The sequence below is a fragment of the Solea solea genome, chromosome 9 (assembly GCF_958295425.1).
Source record: "Solea solea chromosome 9, fSolSol10.1, whole genome shotgun sequence".
In the NCBI taxonomy this organism is placed as follows: domain Eukaryota; kingdom Metazoa; phylum Chordata; class Actinopteri; order Pleuronectiformes; family Soleidae; genus Solea; species Solea solea.
In genome coordinates, this window is record NC_081142.1 from 27,331,478 (window position 1) to 27,352,946 (window position 21,469).

The following is a 21,469-nucleotide window of genomic DNA, read 5'->3' on the forward strand; positions in this document are numbered from 1 at the left end:
GAAGATTCAGCAGAACATAATAATGAATTAATTTAGCAAATACAGCAGTGGCAATGCTTAATTTAAACTTTGGCAAGAGATTTATTAAAATACATATATAATCAGAGGTGTCTCTAAGTTACAAGTATAATTATTTTCTATGATAATGTTTTTAAAAATATCACTTTCATCACGATAATAACAATAATAATAATATAAGGCACTTCTTAATCATGTGAAATGCATGCAAAATATACTTTTTCCTATATTTAGCTCTGTCACTGTGTTTTCTGCTGCTGTCATGTCCAATGTAAACAACAGGGAATACAGATCACAAGTTGTATTAGCTAATTGGATAAGCATTTAACCATTGACCATTATTATTACTTTTACTATCTTAACTATTATATGCGTATACAAGCAGTTGCAGATTAATCTAAAATAACAAGTTGCATAACTTTGTGTGCCTATTAAACATGCTTACATGTGTTTTTTGACCAAGACTCTAAAACCTCCACCATGCTGGTTCCTGAGTGAGGCACACTGTTGTGCAGAAGGTGCCTCTGTAAATGCCTGATCCAGTCCTCCTGAATAGAAAGAGGGCCCTCGAAGACTAGATCACAGAATCTGCAGAAGGACAGGAAAAGGAGGAGTCACGACTTAAAGACTTGGTGGTGGTGGATGGATTGTTTAGTGCAGTGGTTCTGAAATGTTATAAGACACCAAGTACCACCTGAGAAAACATTGAGCTTTCAACGTAACAACGATACAATATATAGCGGTGTGCTCTAGATTGACGTTACTGCTCTAGTTCCAACCTCATCCTCACCTTTTTTTTAAACATTTTGTGATAAAATCCCTCAAGCCTCTACTTCCTCTTCTTCTATGTTCTGTTATTTGCACCAGACTTATGCTGAGCGGACATTTTTACATTTTACTCAGTGAACTGCAAAAGTCAAAAGTTGTGTCAGTGGACAAATCATTTTCTTGACCACTAATTCAAGGACAATTAGGAAGAAAAACAATAAAAAGGTTTCATCTAACTCAAATATTACATATTTTCTTCCACTATAGGCCTATTTTTAACAATTTTTACTGCCGAGGGCCCAGTAATATAGCAAAATTATATTAAGATGGAGTGAGAGATAAGGTGACTAATTAATTATAATTTTTTTGTTATTTGTTTCATTTTCTACACAGTCAAAATTCCTCAGCTCCGATCACATATCCTGGTATATACAATATTTATAACAGTATTTCGTCCAAGTACCACTCGCGTACCATATACCACAGTCTGAGAACCACAGGTTTAGTGTATTATAGTTTGTTTAGTTGAATCAGATTAGGATAATAGGACTTGGTGAGAGAGATCAAGCCTGAGTGAACCATGTTTACACATGTAACCTTACCTGCAGGTGAGCGTGTACATCTGAGCATTGAAGGAGGGTGAACTCTGCTTCTGTTCGGGCCTCAGTCTCTCCTGTTTGCGGTCATAACCTGCAATATAGTGTTCACTTCTTACAGACAGGGTAACCCCAAAGCAAAAAATCTCCTCAATATGTTATTTTCCCATTAAATGAATGAAATAACTGGGGCTACAACTAAGAATTAGTTTGGTAGTTAGAAAAGTAAGTGCATGTGTGCTTCAAGTCACTTATCCCACAGTTAGTCATCTGTATGTATTGTTTGCGCTCGTCCTGGCCCGGTAAACAGACCAAGTGACTCGTATTATCACAAACTTACTAGAGTGTAATCTTAATTTTTTTGTAATTTTTTTACTATATTGTATTTTATTTTATTCTATTCTCATTTCTTTAACTGAGCTGTTGTAAATGTGTGTTTCCCCCCTGGGGGAGGAATAAAGTCATTCAATCTTCAATCTTCAATTCAAACACAAGTTTGTAGTAATATGCCACACTCATGTGCAGTACATTCCAAACATGAAATATGGTCCTTTTTTTCCACTACCTTGTCTTATGTATGCATTACATGTTTGAGGTAAAGATAAAAGACAAAAAAAGCTAGGCTAATGTAGGACCGGTGCTATGTTAGCTTAGCTCATTAGCCGCTTTTATGCTACGTTCAATTTACTTTAGCGTGTTATGTTTTTAATCGCGTTAATATCATTTTTAATCTCTAACTTTACTGTTTCTGTATGCGAGTTGCTTTGTTATAAAATCCATTTGTATGTGTTGGGCTTCTTGTGCTTGGTGAGGAGCGGTGATTACAGAGAGGAGACGTGAAAATGGAGGAGCATGTGAGGGTTCTCGGCCCAATGAACGGGACACGACCCCACGGCACCGTTAATAAAGGTAAAGTGATATGCCTTCTGTGTAAGAAGACGTTAGCTTCCCACTGAAGCAGCTCAAGTTCAGCTCAAGCACCCAGTCGCGAGTGCAGCCACAGCTAACGTTAGCAGCGAAGACGTTAGCAATTTAGCGAGCCATAGCAAAGCTCTTCGCCAAACTAAACTGGAGGAGAACACCCCGCGTATGAACAAGGCTACTTTATATGGACCTGACGTTTTATTTTTAATTTGTATTTTCTAATTATTTGGAGTTTGACAAAAGAACACAGCGGAATGTAAATGGCTGCATCTGTTCAGGTTTGTAGAAACAATAAATGACTTTATAAAGCCACTTGTTTTGTTATATATCAATCTTTTGATCTGCCACAATAATGTAATAAAGAATTTAAATGAAAACACCTCAAATTGAGGGCTTTTCTAAGTAATTTTTAGGTGGGATTAAAAAAGAGATTAATTAGGTCAATTAATTACAGATCATAGTAAATTAATCGCTCAATCTTTTTAATCTCTTGACAGCACTAATTCCACTATGTTTGCGTCCAATCCATATAGCCATTGTTCGCTATTGTTCGACAACAACGCTCTATATGGTATTTGTCACAGCAAACAGTGTACCAACATGTTTGTGTATGCTTGATTTACTGTGAAACAAATGCAACACAAGTGCTATTAACGGTAAAAGTAGACTTGTTTGTATGGTGGCAGCCTGGAAACCCATGCCAGGGTTGATGAGGTTGGAAATCCAACTTTCAACTACAAAGAATAAAAGCTATAGGTATCAAAACAAGCATTTATAAGTATATTTTCAGTGAAATGTTCCAAGTTTTTTTTTTAATCCTTTCATATGTTCTTCTGTAGTAGTGAATGTAGTCGTCCTTTTATTGATTTATTACTATTATTATTATTATTATTATGATTATTATTAATAACAATATTAATAATAAAATACAATGCATTGAACATTTCATGGTGACACATTTCTAGACGCTGCATTCATCATAAATATTCTATTCAGTTGGAGCCACTTGATCTAACGTTGATGGTAGATTTAATAGATTTAAGAATACAGAGCACAGGAAACACAGGTGTGTACATTTCGTCAGAAAAATACCTGAATCTTCAAAAAGAGCAAACCTCTTCCTGCTTGAATCGCCATGGAGACGAGCAGACAGACCGACAGCAGCAGGGAAGCTGCTCTTACACTGCAAGCAAATCTGTCTGGGCTCACCTGAAAGACGAAGAAACTCAAAGTCAGAAAAACAATCAGGCTAATGCAGCGAAAACATGTTGTGTTATCATGGTTTAGATTTGTCTAATTACTTTAGGATCATCATTTTAAAGGGAAATGCACCGTGGGACGGTGTTTGAGTTCACGCAGTAATTTCATTATTGAGACAAACTCTAACTCCTCTTTCACCTGCTTTCATTCCCAACATGTGATTTGCACTTCCCTGTGTCACAGGAAAAGTAAAACACAATTGTGTGTCTTCAGGGGGAACAATTTTCACATACAGCACCTCAAGAGGGTTCGGGTAGAATACACACACTTACACAGAGGGAGAGAGAGAGAGAGAGTGAGAGAGGGAGAATGAGAGGGAGAGTGAGAAATCACAGGTACGTCTGAATGACGTAAGGTAAATCAAACAAGATTCTACAAAATAAAGAAATAACTTTTCTTAATTGTACTTTTCATTTCAGTTTATAATTATTTAGATTATGATTGTTTGTGCAGTTTTACATATTTTGTGTTTGGGTTTTTTTTCCACTCACAAACTGTAAATCCATCTTCATATAAAACACATCTGGACTGACAGTTTCACAAAGAGGCTTCTTCAGTTCTGGAGAGGCATTTGTGTTTTGGACAACGATGACCTCAATGAATGAGAATCTACACAAATGGTGCGTTTCCACCGACTCGCCTCAGCACGGCACGGTTAAGTTGCGTTTCCACTAGCATTTTTTAGTACCTGCTCTGGCGAGGTTCCGAGCGAGCTGTACTCCGGTCATGGAAGTAGTACTGTACAAATAGTACAAATAGTTTTTCAGTTAGTCCATGATTTACCAAGAGCTAACAAGAAACAACAAGTGTCCCATTGGCCTGTCTTCAACTGTTTTGGCATCCTGTAGCACAATAGCTATCGCCCATCTTCACTTATAGTATGAAAACGGCCGGTAAAGAGATGAGTTGCCTGAAAGATTGCCTGAATCTTCTACAGCCTAGAGGTGAACAGCATAGAATCCTGCCAGAGGGCATAACCTTGTTGGTGTGATGTCAGCTACTGTATCTGAGCTGGTTACAGCTGGTGAGGGAAACCTTGCAAGGCTTTGCAGTTTAATTAAGATTCTAAGGTTCAGAAACAACTTACAGAGCCAAGCTTTAAGAGTGTCCATATTTATTTCCCACACGGTGAAAACAACAACTTATCTCGTGACCCTCACAGGAGCATGTGAACGCACAATATTAATATTGCAAGAATAGATGAATTACTGTTGATGAATTACAACTCCTCCTCCTTACTGAGTTGTTGTGATCTTGGCAAGATAAGTATTATTAACTAATCTAGACAATCACAATTGAATGTGTATGTTGTTTTGTTTTTGTTGGCTTCTTATGTTTTTAGCCTGTTGTATAAATAATAAAAATCATTTTCCCTCTTGGTCCCTGCCTGAAAAGTTTGATTTGGACAAACATTAATCAAACCTGTGCAAACACGGATGGAATTTTTGACTCAACATCAAGAGGCACCTCATGATTATTTAATATGAACTTCAAAAACATCCAAGTCCCAATATATGTTATTTTCCCCCCACATATCAAATCATTATTCTGAATTATTATCTGGCTTCTGCCTACAGTTTATGTGGCATTTAAACTGTGATACGGTAAATTGCTGCTTAAATGCCTCACTGTTTTGGGTACATGAACAGCATACAGAGAATCTGTGGAGCAGCATGGTGATGGAGCTGTGTTCTATTTAAGCTAAAAAATATGTTTTATGGGTGGAACCACATGTCAGAGTAGTGGTTAGCACTGTTGAACCAACAACACCTAGGGTTTATGACCCGGTCCGGTTTTCTTGTTCATCTCTGTATGTTAGCCCTGCAGTGAACTGGCGACTTGTCCACGGTGCACCGCGTCATTCGCCCTGTGTCAGCTGGGACTTCCAACCAGAAACCCACAAAAAACTATCACCAAGGGTTATCTGTGGAGGTCTCACCTCAGAATGTATGACTGATTTGTGAGGCTGATACTTGCTGTGATTGGCCCGTCTGTGTTTGATGATGGAACTTGGACATAAGTCAATAATGTGAATTGTTTTCCTCATAATTATCAATTGACTTGATTTAATTCATTGTCTACTTATATACCCCCCACATGAGGGTCACGAGGGCCATTGGGGCCAATCCCAGCTGACATAGGGTGAAAGGTGAGATACACCGTAGACAGCTCACCTGTCCATCGCAGGGCCAGAGAGACAAAAAACATTCACTCACACATTCACACCTATGGTCAATTTAGAGGGTCCAATCTGCATGTTTTTGGAGTGGGGGAGGAAACTGGAGAATCAAGAGAAAACCCACATGTGCACGGAGAGAACATGCCAACTCCACACAGAGAGGCCAAGACATGGGTCTTTTTGCTGTAAGGCAACAGCGAGAAGTTTGAATTAGAATATTGTGATGCCCTCAAGTGAATATGCTCAAAGCCCAGGAAACAGACTTTCTACCTTGAATGTCGTTTTGCTCCACACTTGTCGTCTCCTCCTTGTAATCTTGTGTTACACTGCAGAGCTTTCTGGCAGCACACTCTTTCTGGCTGCTTCTTGTTGGTAGCTCCATAAGTTCTCGTCTGGTCTTGAGCAGTTTAGCTAAAGTGCTAGAGGAGGCCTTGATACCTCTGTGTGCTTCTGTCTGGCACTGCATCTTCTCTGTGAAGGTCTGCACCTCATGGTTTGGTACAAATCCACCTCCTGTGGCTTGTGGCCTCTTCATCTCACACTGGATTGTCACTGGTAGAACAGCATGCATCACGTCCAGACTGCTGGTGCTGCTGCTGATCTTCTGAGAGGCTGGAGCTCGGTCCTTCTTGAGAACCCGCAGGATGTTCTCATGCTCCTTTTTGTCCAGCAGCAGTCCGTTCAAGATGCAAAGCGGGGACTTAGTGGTGCTGCTGACACTTCTACCTATTTTCTTCAGGTGTCCCCTCACATGGTTGGAGAGGCCGGTCTTTGTATCAAACTGACCGCAGTATAGTGGACACATATGTTTCCCCCTGGTTTCTGGCTTCATTGCTGAATTGGAAGATAAAGTCATAGAAGCCGTTACATATTAAAAACAAAGACTTCTGAAATTCTCTGAAATGTTCCGTCATGATATGCAATAACAATATTCATGCAATAAGAATAATCATTGGTGAGAATGCAAGATCTGGGTAAATCCAACCATTAGCATAACCATTAGCCATGAATGTTTATAGTGAATCTGACTTTTTACAACTTGGGAAAATGCTGATTTATCATTTATTTCATCAACCAAGTCAATGGACTATATGCACAAAGAATCGCTTACAACTGAAATATAAGTCAGCCCCTTTAGTTTTAGTAGAGATTCAACATGGGCTACAATGGAAAAAGCACCATCATGAGGGGACAGATGTGGAGCACTGCTGAATTCCTCTGTGCACAGTCTCCCATATATATTATAATTCATCACTAAACACTCTTAAGGTTTTGATTGTCTATATTTGACTTAAATCTCAAACCTTTTCTGGTTTTCCTCATTGCTGTGCGGGTCCTCCTTCTGGTTCGCAGGCGATGGTCCTGCAACACCACTTGCTCTGGCGACACCATGTGTCGAGCGTTATAGTTCAATCCAGCTCGATGAAGGTGCCCTCGCATGTGATTGGACAGACCTACTCCGGACTCAAACATGGCCGGGCAGTACGGACAGCGCTTGTGTTTGAGCACTTGCGAGGATGAGACACCAAAGCTGTCCCTTTTGGACACGTACGGCGATTCTTGTGGATTTTCACACACTGACGTTTCGAGAAACTCCTCCTTGATGACGAGCTGCTCTATGTCACTGCAGTCTTCAGCCTCATCATCTTGACTGCTGAGAAAATGGGTTCTTTGGTCTTCGGGGGAAAACCTCTGCCTCTTTCTGGAACACCTCTGATCATACGGGTTCCCTTCACTCTCGTCACTGAAGTTACGGCCACCCTCACAGCCTTTCTCCAGCTCCCTGACAGTAGAGTGTTTCCTCTGCCTCTGGCTAAAACCTGGAAAAACACAACCTTTCACTTTGTCAATACTGCTTTGGAGAAGTGTTGACATGTTCCTCATTGATAGAGATTTTTGGTTAACTCGGCCTTCTGTGCTTCCCTCACAAGACACCTGGTCTAATTCAAGACTTGGAGATGATGGTAAGACCACTCCAGTTTCAGCACGGTTCCTTTGCGCCGAGCTGCCAAAAATCTCACAGCCATTTCTTTCAGCGTCGTCTTTTTCCACCGCACAGGTGAGATCAGTTGGCACGTCGAGATTGTCTCCCGGCCGCAGGCATAAATTCCCGTGCCTGCTGATCCTCCACAAATATGGCGATGGTGCCCGTTTGTTGCAGCTGATTTGGAGCTTGACCTGAGGGGAGTGGACAGTGGACGTCTCCTCCTTTCCACTGAAACGCTTGGAGAAAAAGGCTTCAGCTCCAGGCTGGTGTGATTGCTGACTCTGCAGAATCCCCATTTTACACTGAAACTGGACATGTGCAGCTTTCTCGGCGTCGCTAGCATGAACTGTTGTGGTGTCCTGAGTCCGGTGTGTGACATGTAAGTGTAGTTTGAGTGCCTGCTGTGTGAGCGTGACATAGTCACACTCCTCACAGAAGTAGTAGTGCTTCACATTGTTGCGCGTCGCCGCATGCTGGACCAAGATTTTTGGACGACTGCAAACAGAGGCAGGGTGAGGGCACAGCGCTGTGGTGCCCCCGCCTTCAGATTCCACGTTCCTGAGACCTTTGATTTCCTCCATCAGTTTCATAAGTTGCAGCTTGTCTCGGTGAATAATGATGTGCCTCATGAGGGAGTTCCTATCACAGAACAAACGCCCACACTCCCTGCATATAAAGGCCTCGCTCTTCACCTGATTATGCTTGCCTAAATGATACATCATATGTCTATGGAAATGTGTTTTTTCCTTGAAGTTAATGTCGCACATTGTGCACGAAAAGAACGATGGATGGAGTTGCTCTGTTTTCAGCTGTTCTACTTCTTGACTAACACCTTCTTTATGTTCAGGGTCATTTTCATCATTACAGCCTCGCTGTGCTTCACTACAAACACAATGTTCTCTCTCTAACACCATGTTCCATGAATGATTTCTGAATGGCAACGCAGAATATTTAATACCACACTGTGCAACTACAGAATCATCTTTGTGAGCATTGTCAACGTTTGGAGCATCATTACGGCTGCATGTGTGATTTAAGCTGTTGTTGACCTTTTCTTCAGAGCCCCACATGCTTTTTACATGACTACTGTGCTGCTTCACTCCACTCCCCTGCTTTTCACCACTATGTAAGACCCAGTCTCTTGTTGAATCCCACCTGATTACTTCAGCATCACCGTAATCATCCGAGGAGATTTCCGGACAACAAACGCTGCGTTGAGATCTCATTTCTATTGTTTCTTTTGTGTGAGGTATGCTAACATGCGTTTGCTCCACGCTGTCACCTGATGGAGCAGAACAGGCCAGTTTAGACTCATTCTTCTTTGAGTGAGATGGCGGCGTGTTGACACATGGCTGTGTGGCCGGTGTTTTTACAGTGGGCCCCACTGTGTTTTTCCAAGCGTCTGATTGAAGCTCACTAGGTGGTGGCAACACCTCAGGGCTCATGTTCTTCCCCTCTTGCCACGCGGCGCCCGGGACATTGTTGGATGAAGCGGCACCTTTGTTCAGGACATGGTGCACCTCTGAGGTGGGGTGTGAAGCAGGTCCATTAACAAGTGCTCCTGAAGGCAATGAATTGCCTGCTTGGGGAACAGCAGGGACACTGCTGTATACAAATGGAATCAGCTGGGTTCCATTTAAAGGGTTTTCGTGCTCCTCGGAGGACGGGCCTGCAGCATTGTTTTTCAGACAAAAAGTGTGACTCTGTAATGGCTCCTGAGTGTGACCCGGCCTGTCAGACATTGACGCCACGTCTTTGTCCTCTCGTGCATTCTGTGGCTTCACATCAGACATAGTAACGGTGATTTCTGAAATGTAAAGAAAATACAAAGAACATTAACGCTGTTCTAATAATTCAAAGCAGGTGCACGTGTAGATGGAAATAATGCAGAAGTGAGAGGGCACCTTAAAAGAAGACTAAATCATTTTCAAATCAAAGTTGCAGTTTAAAACATTAAAATTAGCAAATTGCATTTAATTGCGTCTAATAACTTACAAAAAGAAATACAAAATACTCAATTCTTTAATGGTCTTTATTCAGCTGGGCAATAAAAATGTCCTGATATATAGATATTATACTGTATCTTACTATAAAGCTGGACCCAGAATGTTTCTCTGAGCTCATGACACATGTGTGCTTCTTACAAGACAATGAGAATAAATTCTAGTCAGTTATATGATATATAAAGCATAAAATAGAATAGATCTTTATTGTCATTGTCACAGGTACAACAAACTAAAAGGAAGTATCCACCCTCCAAAATCTAGTAATGTCAGTAATCTAACTGTCAATGAACTGTACAAACTAAAGTACAGCTTATAACTTCAAATTAAGAGGATTTTTTTGTCTTTTTAATGTTTGATAAAATATATTTACATTTGTGAGAAACACTGAATGCATATAAATCATCATTACATTATTTTGTAACACTAGGAGAAGAGTTAAGAAGAGTGCTTTCTCATGTCATTGCATGTCAATTTCATGATTAATATATTAATTGATATTATTAAACTAAATGACTACATCAGTTCTGCAACATCCTTTAACACCACAATGTCACAGATATCATGTCACTGTGTCGATATCCAAAATCTAACAATACATCTCGTCTCATGTCATGTCAGACTTGACGACTAGTTGAAACACTTAACACTGCAATTTTCACCCATTCACACACACATTCATATACTGCATCTATATGCAGTGCTTTTTCTATCACACATCATTCACACTCATTCACACACTGCTGGCAGAGAAGCAGTGTAGGTGTTCGGTGTTTTGCCCAAGGAAACTTTGGCATGCAGAGAGCCAAGGATCAAGCAACTGACCCAATGGTTAGAGGACAATACACTCCATCAACTGAGCCATAGCATCCCTGAAAAAAAAAATCCCAAAAATCCCAAAAAAAAAAAAATAATCTGATTTGCAACTAAATTGGACCTATTACTTGACTTTACAAAATGAGGGCTTTTATTCTGAAAAGAACACTTTTAAAGTTGTAATGGTGTCTGACTTCCGGTCCCACTTGTCATCCAGCAAACAGTTTTGCTAACTTTGATCACTCTAATGACTCCTTTTATTTCAAAAAAGCAACTCGTGGTTGAATCTAGCGACTTTTCCTGGTGTTATTAGAAACGTTTGGAGACTGTGACGGGAAAGCATGTATCGTTCTAAGCGTCTTTGCAAACCGGATGGGAAGAAAGTAATAAATTACAATTATGTCTGCGACCAGGGGCCTGTTGCAATAAAGCAGAATTAAGATATATGTGATATCTGAGAAAACGAGCCTTAAACTATTATTAATTATTATACTAACTTGTGCACACAAGTGTGTGGACACAAGTGTCTTTGGTCGTCATCACAGAAACACTGGACCTCTGTAGTTCTGGATGTAGCTGGACGTTTTCTTGTCTTTCACCTCTGTGACACAATAACCGTCTCTTGTTGAAGTAACATACATATATGTATATATATATATATGTATATATATATATATATATATATATATATATATATATATATATATATATATATACATATATTGCGTCTAATAACTTACAAAAATAAATACAAAATACTTAATTCTATATATACATCTATATAAATTATATATACTGTGTGTATATATATATATAAATATATATATTATATTTACATATACTATGAACAGTCAAACTAACAGTAACACAACATTTTTTTTAAACAAGTATATGATTAAATATCATCAAATATCATCCACACAGTGATGCCCAGCAGGTCTGATAACATGTACATGTTTTTTTGCCCCTCTCATTTACACTCCCGATACTGTATTAGTAATAAAAAAAGAAAATGTTTTGGGGCTATTCTTACTCCTCTGCAAAAGGAGAGCTTCTGTGGTGCATTATGATTTCCCAACACCCTCTTTCGCCACCATTGTTCACAACAAATCCTGCTGTTAGCCCTGAACGCCCTGGCGACGATGCTTAATTATGTGAGCGTTCCTCTGGGACACAACCTCCCCTGCCTTCGCCACCTAAAGTTCTCAGCCGTCTGCTAAAATTGACCAATTTCCATGGGAACAAAGTACACCTCCAATGAGATCACAACGCGTCTTATCACTCTGTGATGGTGCCAACACAGATCTCAGCATGAGACTGTTGTTACTCGGATCCTGACAAATTGGCAGCCACACAGTCTGTCTAAAGACGCAAACACAGACCTGCACACAAAGACAAAATACACATAAACAGGTGCAATAACTCTCTCTTTTTTGTGTCATATTCAGGTGAACAAACAGTGAGGGTTTTTACGACGCACAATCAGGTCAACACGTGCACTTCTCTGTCCAAAGCTGCTTTAAACTCAAATTCTAAGCTCAGTGGATTTGACTTCCAGAGCTGGTCGCTCTCTACAGGAAGTTGCGTTGCTAACGAAGTGTTAAATTCAGCGTTAATGAGTGGCTTCACTGTTACCACCTCTGAGGTAAAAACCTTCCCAGCTCCATATTCTCCCCATCTGTTGTGGTGTTAGAGGTTTCGACAGTGGAACAGACGTTCTATATTTAAAGCAAACCTCACTGTTAGCCCAAAACGGCGGGGTGGCGAAACCATCAAAATATCTTGGTGTAAAATGTGCAAGCCTCATTAACAGCCGACTCACACAACTGGCTTCTATAAATATATATTAAACTAACAGAGGCTTGACAGAAATGCTATTTTTTTAAAGGTGTATTTGCTGCTGTTTACGAGTCAAAGCTAAAAGGCTGACTTTACCTCACCTGAAGATATTTACAGGGATTACAGGCTTAAACACAGTTCAGCTTCATACACAGATCAATGTGTTTGATCATTTTCTCAACCATGTTTCGCATTTTACCCCGAGATGCTGAGTAAATTTTTAATTTGGTGGAGCATTGATTTGTTCTGTTACACAATAGAAAACAAACTAAAACAACCAGCGCTCATGTTTTTATCGCCGGTCAAGCGTGGGGGGGATTTATGGGATTTATTTTCTATGTCAATTTTAAATTCTTAGGAGTTTACATTTTGTATAGTTTGTTACCATTATTACCATGACACAAATCGCTAGATAAATCAGCCATATCTGTAAAAACTATTTTCCTGTTGTAATCATTTTGAATTCGTCAATGCATAATTACCAAGAGATGAGTGCTAAATTAATTAAAACTTAATTATGTATGTTTCTTAAAACAAATACACACACATCTGAAATCAAATGTTGAAAACAAATTTTTGGGGACCCCAAAAAAAACTCACACCACACCACAACCAATCTATGGGTCCTAAACCAATCTTTGAGAAACACTGCTGTTGACCACAACCTATTAACTAATAATCTAATTAATGATCCATAATAACTTGAGATTTTATTGTAACTTGAAACTAAACACAATAAACTAACAGAAACAAAATTGCACCATCAAGTGTGACACACTTTTTCTCGTGTGATTTCTTTGCACATCAGTAATGTTTTTCAAACCTGTATCTGGTCAGTGTGAGCTTTAAGGCTGCAGCTAACCATTATTTTCATAATCGACTAATATGTCGATCATTTTATCGATTAATCGAGTTATCGTTTGGTCCATAAAATGTCATGTTCTCAAATGTCTTGGTTTTGTCCACAAACCACAATGATTCAGTTTGAATGATTACTTTGTTATATGGAGCACAGAAACCAGACAATATTCACATTGAAGACGCTGAAAAGTCACAGAAAACACTCAGACCGAATAATCGATTATCAAAGTAGTTGATAGTTGATTAATTTGGTGGTTTTGCTGGGTGGTATTGAATCATGCCTGACAATACTCCGGGCGATTAGTCAGTCAGAAAATCTACCCCAACGATCACTGAATCTTACAATAAGATCCTCAAAGGATACAGCCTGTGAATAATTTCAGCCAGTCTGTGAAATCAGGCTAAACTTGACTTTTCCAGTGTTTGAGGATTGTTCTCACAGCAGTGATGATCCCAGCTAATGCCAGGGCAGCCTCTGATTTAGACACCTCTGGTGGTAGCAGGGACTTATCTCCAAGCAGACACAACTGGGGAGAATCTGGCAATGTTGCCGCTAACCACTCTCCAATTGTTTTAATCATTTCCACAAAGGAAAAAGAAGAGGGGCAGTCCCACAAGAAAGATGAAATTAAAGCTTAACCACAGGCCAACCTGCGTAATAACATAATTACTTGTAATTACTTAAAAATGTCAGCGATCTACTCTCCAGTGCATGAGAGCTAGTGAAGGTAAAGCAGGTTTCACAGCTAATTGAGCTAACTGGTAAAGATAATCACTTCTGCAGCATCGACAGTCGGTTGAGCAAAGAGGAGCAGCTTCAAGATGCATTCAAGAAACCTCTCAAATTTCATCACTTCTGCAAACACACATGCGGTCCACTGACTAAATGTGATAATAGAGTAAAAAGATGTTTCTATAAATACAATCACTGATACAACAAAAATTGGTTATATACACAATATATATATATATATATATATATATATATATATATATAAAACAAATTTTTGTTTTAACTGGTTGACCCCCAATTAAAATGAATGAACCAGCAGCTCATATTCACAAGAGATTATTTCTGGTTCTAATGAGTTCTTTACTTGATCCAACCTGATGTGAGGGTGCATCAATAATTCTGTGCCATGTATTTGTGTCAGCGCTGCCCTTTCATTTCATTTTGTTGGGAAAGATCTTGTTTTTTTAGTGATTGTTAGTATTGAGGCAAAGTCCTGACGTAAGTGCAAGACACTTTACTTGCATGGTTATGTCATTTTTAGGAGACAACATTAATTAGACCAGTGATTTCCAAAGCCTGGGTCGGTACCCACAGATGGGTCGCGGGACATGTTTTTTTTGGTTCCAAATTTGCAGAATTTCCCCAACCTTGCAGTTAGAAATGATGTGTATATGTTTTAATGAACATGCATAAAATGAAGCTGTGATCAATTGTCCAAACATCGCCGCCTGAGAATTAGTTGTTACATCATGGGAATATTTGCTGTTGTCATGACTTATTATTCATCATGATTTGTGTCACGATAGTTTGGCATCTTTCATAAATATTGGCTTATTGGCTCTAGACCTCATGACATCTCCCGCATTAAGTACAAATGAAATGATTTTGTTTCTTCTACCAACTCCTAACTTCACCATCAAAAGTTAGAGCCATACAAAATAAATGGGAAAACACTCCTGTAACACATAAACAGTCATATAACAGTTTCCTGGACCCCAAATATAACGATTCAAAGAACATTTGGGAAATTATTTTTGACTGCAGATATTTTTTTTTTTTGTTATTTAATGTCACAAACTGCAAACACAAACTTTTAAGTTTGGCAGAAGATTAAACTGATTTAGCAGCAGGAGCAGGAGGAGCTTTGGTGCTGTAGGCTTGTGAACGTCTCAGCGAGTTCCTTCCTCCTGTTGGACTGGAGACCCAAGCTGGCAGCACAGCGGAAGCGCTGTTGAAGTCCAACTGGGACCAGTCAGCCAAACCATTTCAACTGCTGGATCTGTCGGTACAGATCAACAGCCAGACTCATATTCCTCTGCCATCGCCTTTACTAGAGAAATGTCTAAAAATGGTGGTGGTGGTGGTGGTGGTGTTGGTGGGGGTGGGGGGCTGGAGTGCCATTCCCTCAAGTACAGCGCTACACAACTTCCCCAGTTAATGGGATCTATTGATTCATTTGACACAATGTGAATTTATGAAGCTGCCGCTTTAGTGTCAGGGAATCAAAGCTTGGCTCAAAACAAACAGATCCAGTTTGACACTCCAGTAATCCCAGGGTGAGTGTGTTTTCTTAGCAAAGGTGCCACAGCAAAATAAAAGCCCCACATACTCTCAGGTTACCCCGGAGCTGTCTTAACCCCGCAGTTACACGCAGAATCAAAACACTAACACTTTTTATTACAATTTTTACTTAGAAAAGGAAAAAAGAAATGAAGTTTCAGCTGAAGTAAACATACAGCTAATGTCTTCCAGTGACGGTGGCTCAGTGGTAGGGGTGAGTCATCTCTTTCAAATGGAAGGTTGTGGGTTCAATTCCTGGTTCTGCTAGAATAAATGATATTGCTTTGTTGGACAGAGGAAAGTAATTGGGTTTGTAACCAGAGGGTTGCCAGAATCAAAAAGAGCGAGAGATGGAAAAAAGAAAACATTACACATTTATTTAAATCTTTACAATGGAATTCTCATTTTTCTCTTTACTTCTTCTTCTCGTGCTAACTTAGCTACTCGGTTGACCCCAGTCACAAAGCTAGAGAAAATATCACTCATTTATTTAATTTAAAAAAAAACTGAAGAAAGGTCTTGCTTAGCTAAATGTAAATAGACTACAGTTTTTAAAGACACAATTTTTTTCTAGTGGTAAAAATCCCAAGAATCCAAATATATTGTAATATAATGTAACTTATTGTCAACCCAGTATTGCAATATGTAACATCTTACCCAATGTTTGCCATTGTGCAGCCCTGATATTCACTAGAAAAACTCTATATTGTTTATGCATACAAAATTAAGAATTTATAGTATTTGGAGGGGGGAAGAAAATCACATTATACTGCCTTGCTCATAGTATCCCATTGTATTGCACTATACATTAGCGCTGTGCTCAGAATCAGTATCAGCCAGATCACGGGTTCGGATATAGGGTAAAGAAAAAGTAAACTCCAAAAACCCTGAATATGACAAAAATGCTTCACTAAGCACAAACTGCAAAGATGGAAACAAAAAGCAGCAGCTGACATTTTAACTGAGTCATGCTGCGAGTAGAATATTTGTTCCAGCTTTATGTTTTTGAAACAGTGTACTGATATAACTGGTATCCAGCCAAATTATATAACATTTTCAAATGAAAGAGAAAGAACACTGTTGTTAGTAAATGCTGACTCAGCATTCCAATTAACTACTAATTTCTTTCAATCTTTAAATATAAAATGGAGAAACATCTTAATTTTAATTTGAATAATATAAATAAACAAAACTTTAAAAAAATATATAAAAATTTGTTTTGATTTTATATAAAATGGATTCAGCCACTCACACATGGCCTCTCTCTGTATTACACACGCTTGTATCCCTCTGAATTCCTGTCACCCAAAGGTCATTTCCATAATAATGGTCTCCATTCTCCCAAATGGGATTTTGTCTGTGATTATATATGCAGGCGTATTGTGCAGACACTATCAGCCTTGTCATCCTGAATCACACAAATGTAATTACACAAAGCCTTTGATAACTAAACAATGTCATTTTATGCTTGAGTGGAAATATACACTGGGAGTTAAGGCGACTCAAATTATTCACAAAAGGAAACATATACGAGTGCAATCATTGGTGTCCTGCACAGAGCAAATGAAACGCTAATGCATGTTTATATCAGTGATGCGTTCAAGTGATATAAAGACAAGATTCACAGGCAGGGAACTCTTTGAAGTGTTCACTTAAAGCATTGGTTTGACATTTAAACTCAGATGTGAAGATCAATAAAACTCCCCATCAAAGTGTTGACTTATTACAGAACTAATTAGGAAGTGTTGGAAAAGTCACACACATAAAAACAATGGGACAGGATTTAAGGTTAAGGAGATTTGTGACTCCATTCAACTTGTATGTTGTGATTCACAATATGATTTTTGCTTTTTTATTTGATATTAGTCGCCTTTAATAGACATTATATATACAGTGTGGAACAGAAAAGAACAGAGATTTAGATTCAATCTGTTTTTTTTGTTTGTTTTTTTAAATTAAGGTTAAAAAGACCCATAATGCACTTGTCTGTAAGATCTGAGCCAGACCTTGCAGGAAAGCTAAAAAATAATAATAATTAATAAATAAAGACCTGGATCTGCACATTTACTCTGTACCAAAAGGTTATGGGATTTTACCCTGTACATGCTCTGCCCCGGAATTTGTTTTGTTGTTTGTTTTTTTTTGTTTTTTTACAATGGAATTGTAAAGACCTGAATTATAAATAAAATTGCACAAATGGGAATATTGACTGTTTATGTGAATGGTTTCATATTGTAAAGTAAGCACTGGTGTGTTGACACCGCACGTGATGCAAATTCAGACAAAATCAGTGCAAAAACACAACTAGATAGAAAATAAATCCTCACCATCACCCCCTGGTGGTTGGCTGCAGTATAGGTCAAAGTTAGCAGGTGAGATGAGAATAGTAAAAGTCGACGTGCATGTCAAACAAATGTTTCCAAAGACGGTTTTAGGTAGTTTATATGCAGTGGTATCAATTAGCATACAGTATTTTCAAAAATGTCAAGCCGTTGCTTTAACTCGTCAAATAATGCACCAGGAAATCTTGTTCTTCAGTCAAAGTGCAACACAATCTGCCCACAACAAACTTCGCCGCACCTCCTGTGCTGGAAAAGGGGAGATTGAGTGAAATGTGTGTGAAGGTAGATTTACTGATGAAAAAGGGTGAAGCGAGAACATTCGGGGTGATAAAAGGGGACAGGGAGCGCGTGACAGTCGGGTTAAGACAGAAGTCATGTTCAATAGCAGGTAGAAACATCAAACAGCCAGTTCACAGGAAACCCACGCAACCTTGTCTTCAAGGAGGATTTTCTGTTGTGTGGAGTAGATTATATCTGTTGGGGCTGCTGACACGGCCTCATTTGCTGCCCATACTGTTGGAGGGGGATTAAACGATATAAACTTTAAAGCTTTAAACAATACCTTTCAAAATTAAACGGATTAAGGGAGGGATGTCTGATGGGGATTTCCCGAGGCTTTGTTAGTTTTAAACTCTACTCCTTTTAAAGAGGCGAAGAGGAGAGGAGATGGGGGGGGGGCAGAAATTTCTCAGGCTTGTGACCATTTTAATGAGGCAGAGGGCAGTCGACACAAGAGGGCTGCCAAAGCAGATGGCTCTCATAAACATCATATCTCCTCTGTTTAGACACACATCTTCTCCGCTCATATCCCCCCAAACACGGAGAGGAAAACAAACCACAAGCAGTACCCACTTGCTCGCTTTTGGCAAGCTGCGTTTTGACACGTCGAAATGGCACATTTCCATTTCCTGCATTTCACCCCCCTTCATAACAATATGCATGAGCAGCGCAATTGATATACATAACCTCTAATCTGTTATAAGTATGCAGAGGAGATGCAGTGATTGCGGCGGTGGGTATTTTTGTGTTCCGGCAGTTAGGATGTTGACTTTTTATTAAATGTTATAATTACCATATAAGCAAAGGTATATAAAAATATGAAGCAAGACAGAAGTTGTTGCTGTGCCTAGACTTTCTACTGCAGCTGAGACGTGGGGGGGGGGGGGGGGGATGAAATATATTAAAATATGTGTAAGAAACTTTGTTGCTGCGTCTTTGCCGCAGACATGTGACCATTCAGATGAAAGGAGTCGGTGTCAAACTGCTCTCCAAATTGAGGACGGGCTCAAACACTGCTGAGAAGACATCAGTGAGCGCAGATACAGAGGCATGTCAAGCATCGCAGATATTAGGATGAAATCTCTCATTATCTTTCTTTAGAACGTAACGCCAGTGCGATACGACAGGAGCATGGGGGGGGGGGGGGGGTGTAGAGGGGCCCTCTCAGTCACTAATGGCAACCAAAGTGGGTCCTCAGTACTCACCTTGAATTCTATTATTAGAGCGGGACAGAAAAGCCTGTGCAGAAAGTGGATCTAGTTTGTTGGCCTCTGCCTCTCTCTGATTGGTTTAGGAGACGGGGGTGTGGCTAAAATTGTGATCGCCCACGGGGTCAGGGACACCTCATGACCCTCAACTGTGGTGAAAGGTCAACAAAAGACAATCAAGACTATCTTTTTGAATTTTGAATCAACTCCTCGTGGTGGTAATGGCAGACTTTGGTGTAACTCCTCCAAATCCTGCATTTTAAAGAGATGGCATAAATTACAGAGTCTGTAGCAAACAAGGAGAAGAAAAATGCAAAAGCCATGGTGGTGAAAAAGTCACGTGGAATTGTAAGGCCAAAAAAAGGGGATTTATCTTGTACTCCATTCCCACTGGTCCAAAAGTCTGTGAAGGTTCTCAGTCATCCAGGTCATAGTCATCTTCAGTGGTTAGCTGTAGGCGACTGGACTTGTTTGAAGTTGCTTCACCTCTCATCCAAGAGGCTCCTTCACTTCTGACTAACTGGAGGAAAAATTCAGGTATTTAGCCTTTGAAGGCTGGAAACCTGTCTCGAGAGTTGTTAAGTTGAACAATGCAGATGGTTCACCCCTCTGACCCAGTTTCAGGTTGTTAGTTTCACCTGAGCCGAGGTGTGAAAGAGGGCCGCTCGGGTCACCTGAGAGACAGAGTCTGCTATTCAAGCAGGTCCAGTCGCCTACAGCTAACTGCTAAAGAAAAGTGGTCGAAAATAAATTCACTTCTGGCTCAAATATCAGCATTGGTGTGAAGGCAAGACCTAATTTCTTCTTTGCCTGTTAAATTTGTGGCAGCAGTGTAGATTCCTGCATCATTTCCAAGTTAGCATAGCACAGCTCAGTATGTTTTAATTTCATCAATGATTGATTAAAAGAGGGACTAAAAGAGTGGATTAGTTGAGCTGAGTCGAGTTGTAGCTATGATCTTAGCTCCGTCATTAAATCCTCTCCTTGTGCCAGTACACAAGCATGACTTGATTTAAGTGTGTCTGACTCTGCTGCAGTACACGAGGTGGCGATATGTTCTCTTTCAGCTTCTTAGCATTTTCCAGTGAGCCGATGATGTCAGTGACCAAAACATCATTAGTTGCATGGCTAGTTTGTAGTATTTTAGGGTTATCCCATGTCTTCCTAAATTCAGACTTCTCATCATTCCACAAATGCACAGGTCTGGATTTCACCATTTAAAAAAAAAGAAAAACTATTTCTGAGGCAAAGCCTGGGGGCAGCAAACTGGGGGAGCATGAACAGAGCTTCTAGGCCAGATTGGGTCAGACTCCCAACCACATTATCTGGGTACGTTAATGTTGAAATTTGTACTATTTCTGATTGTCCAACAGTCATGGTGTTGTTGTTGTTTCCTTCGTCCTATGATTCTTATTGTTTACAATGTGCCTGTGACGTCATAGTGGAGTTCAAATCCCTGGTATATGGGTGAAAAAAAGGACAGAAGCCTTGACAGCAGTGGGAATCTCTTGTCCCTCCCCGAGGTCTACACACACACACGCACACACACATGTAAGATGATTATTCAGGACTGCTTGTCAATTGTGCCTTTTCAACCTGGATCAATGCGTCATGTTGCACCAGGAGCCTGTATCAGTGCCCGTCATTAACATGTGAGTGCCACTCTATCAGCTCCAGCTCCAAATAAATCAAAGGGTCGGCCACAGAAGAAAAGGGGCTAATATTTCCTCAATAACCCCAGAGAGACACCATGGAGAGATGCAAATTGCCTCCCAGGAGAGCCCAGGGAACGTGAAGTAGAAACTCGCTGGGAGGCAACTGGAAGCTAATGAGTATAATGGTAAATGTATACAAGGAGAGGGAGGAAAAGCCTCTCTATTCATACCAATTAATACAATCTTATCAATGGAGGTGTATCTGGAGAAGGAGGGCCCCGCGTCTAAGCCCTTTTGCCCTCCTCCCCCTGTTTCATCCTCCCAAAGCATCTGTATTATTCAACGAGGGCCAGGCTGCGGTCATTAGGCCTGTGGGAGGCTGAGCCAGGCCCCGGAGTTAAGGAGATTTTAAAAACCACTCACTCCACACATCAAAACAAA

At 39.9% G+C, this 21,469-nt stretch overlaps 1 protein-coding gene across 2 annotated transcripts in view; it reads right to left on the minus strand.

Annotated features, from left to right (window-relative positions):
- Window positions 1-204: 204 nt before the first annotated feature.
- znf644b (zinc finger protein 644b) overlaps window positions 205-21,469 on the minus strand; it is a 41,703-nt gene continuing 20,438 nt past the window's right edge. For both annotated transcript variants that reach the window (XM_058637409.1, XM_058637408.1), the window contains 5 exons: window positions 7,050-9,539; window positions 6,016-6,579; window positions 3,399-3,515; window positions 1,389-1,476; window positions 205-606 (listed from right to left, as the gene is read on the minus strand). In XM_058637409.1, coding sequence (XP_058493392.1) covers window positions 450-606; window positions 1,389-1,476; window positions 3,399-3,515; window positions 6,016-6,579; window positions 7,050-9,525 — 3,402 coding nt within the window. In that variant the 5' untranslated portion in view covers window positions 9,526-9,539 and the 3' untranslated portion in view covers window positions 205-449. The remainder of the gene's footprint in view (window positions 607-1,388; window positions 1,477-3,398; window positions 3,516-6,015; window positions 6,580-7,049; window positions 9,540-21,469) is intronic.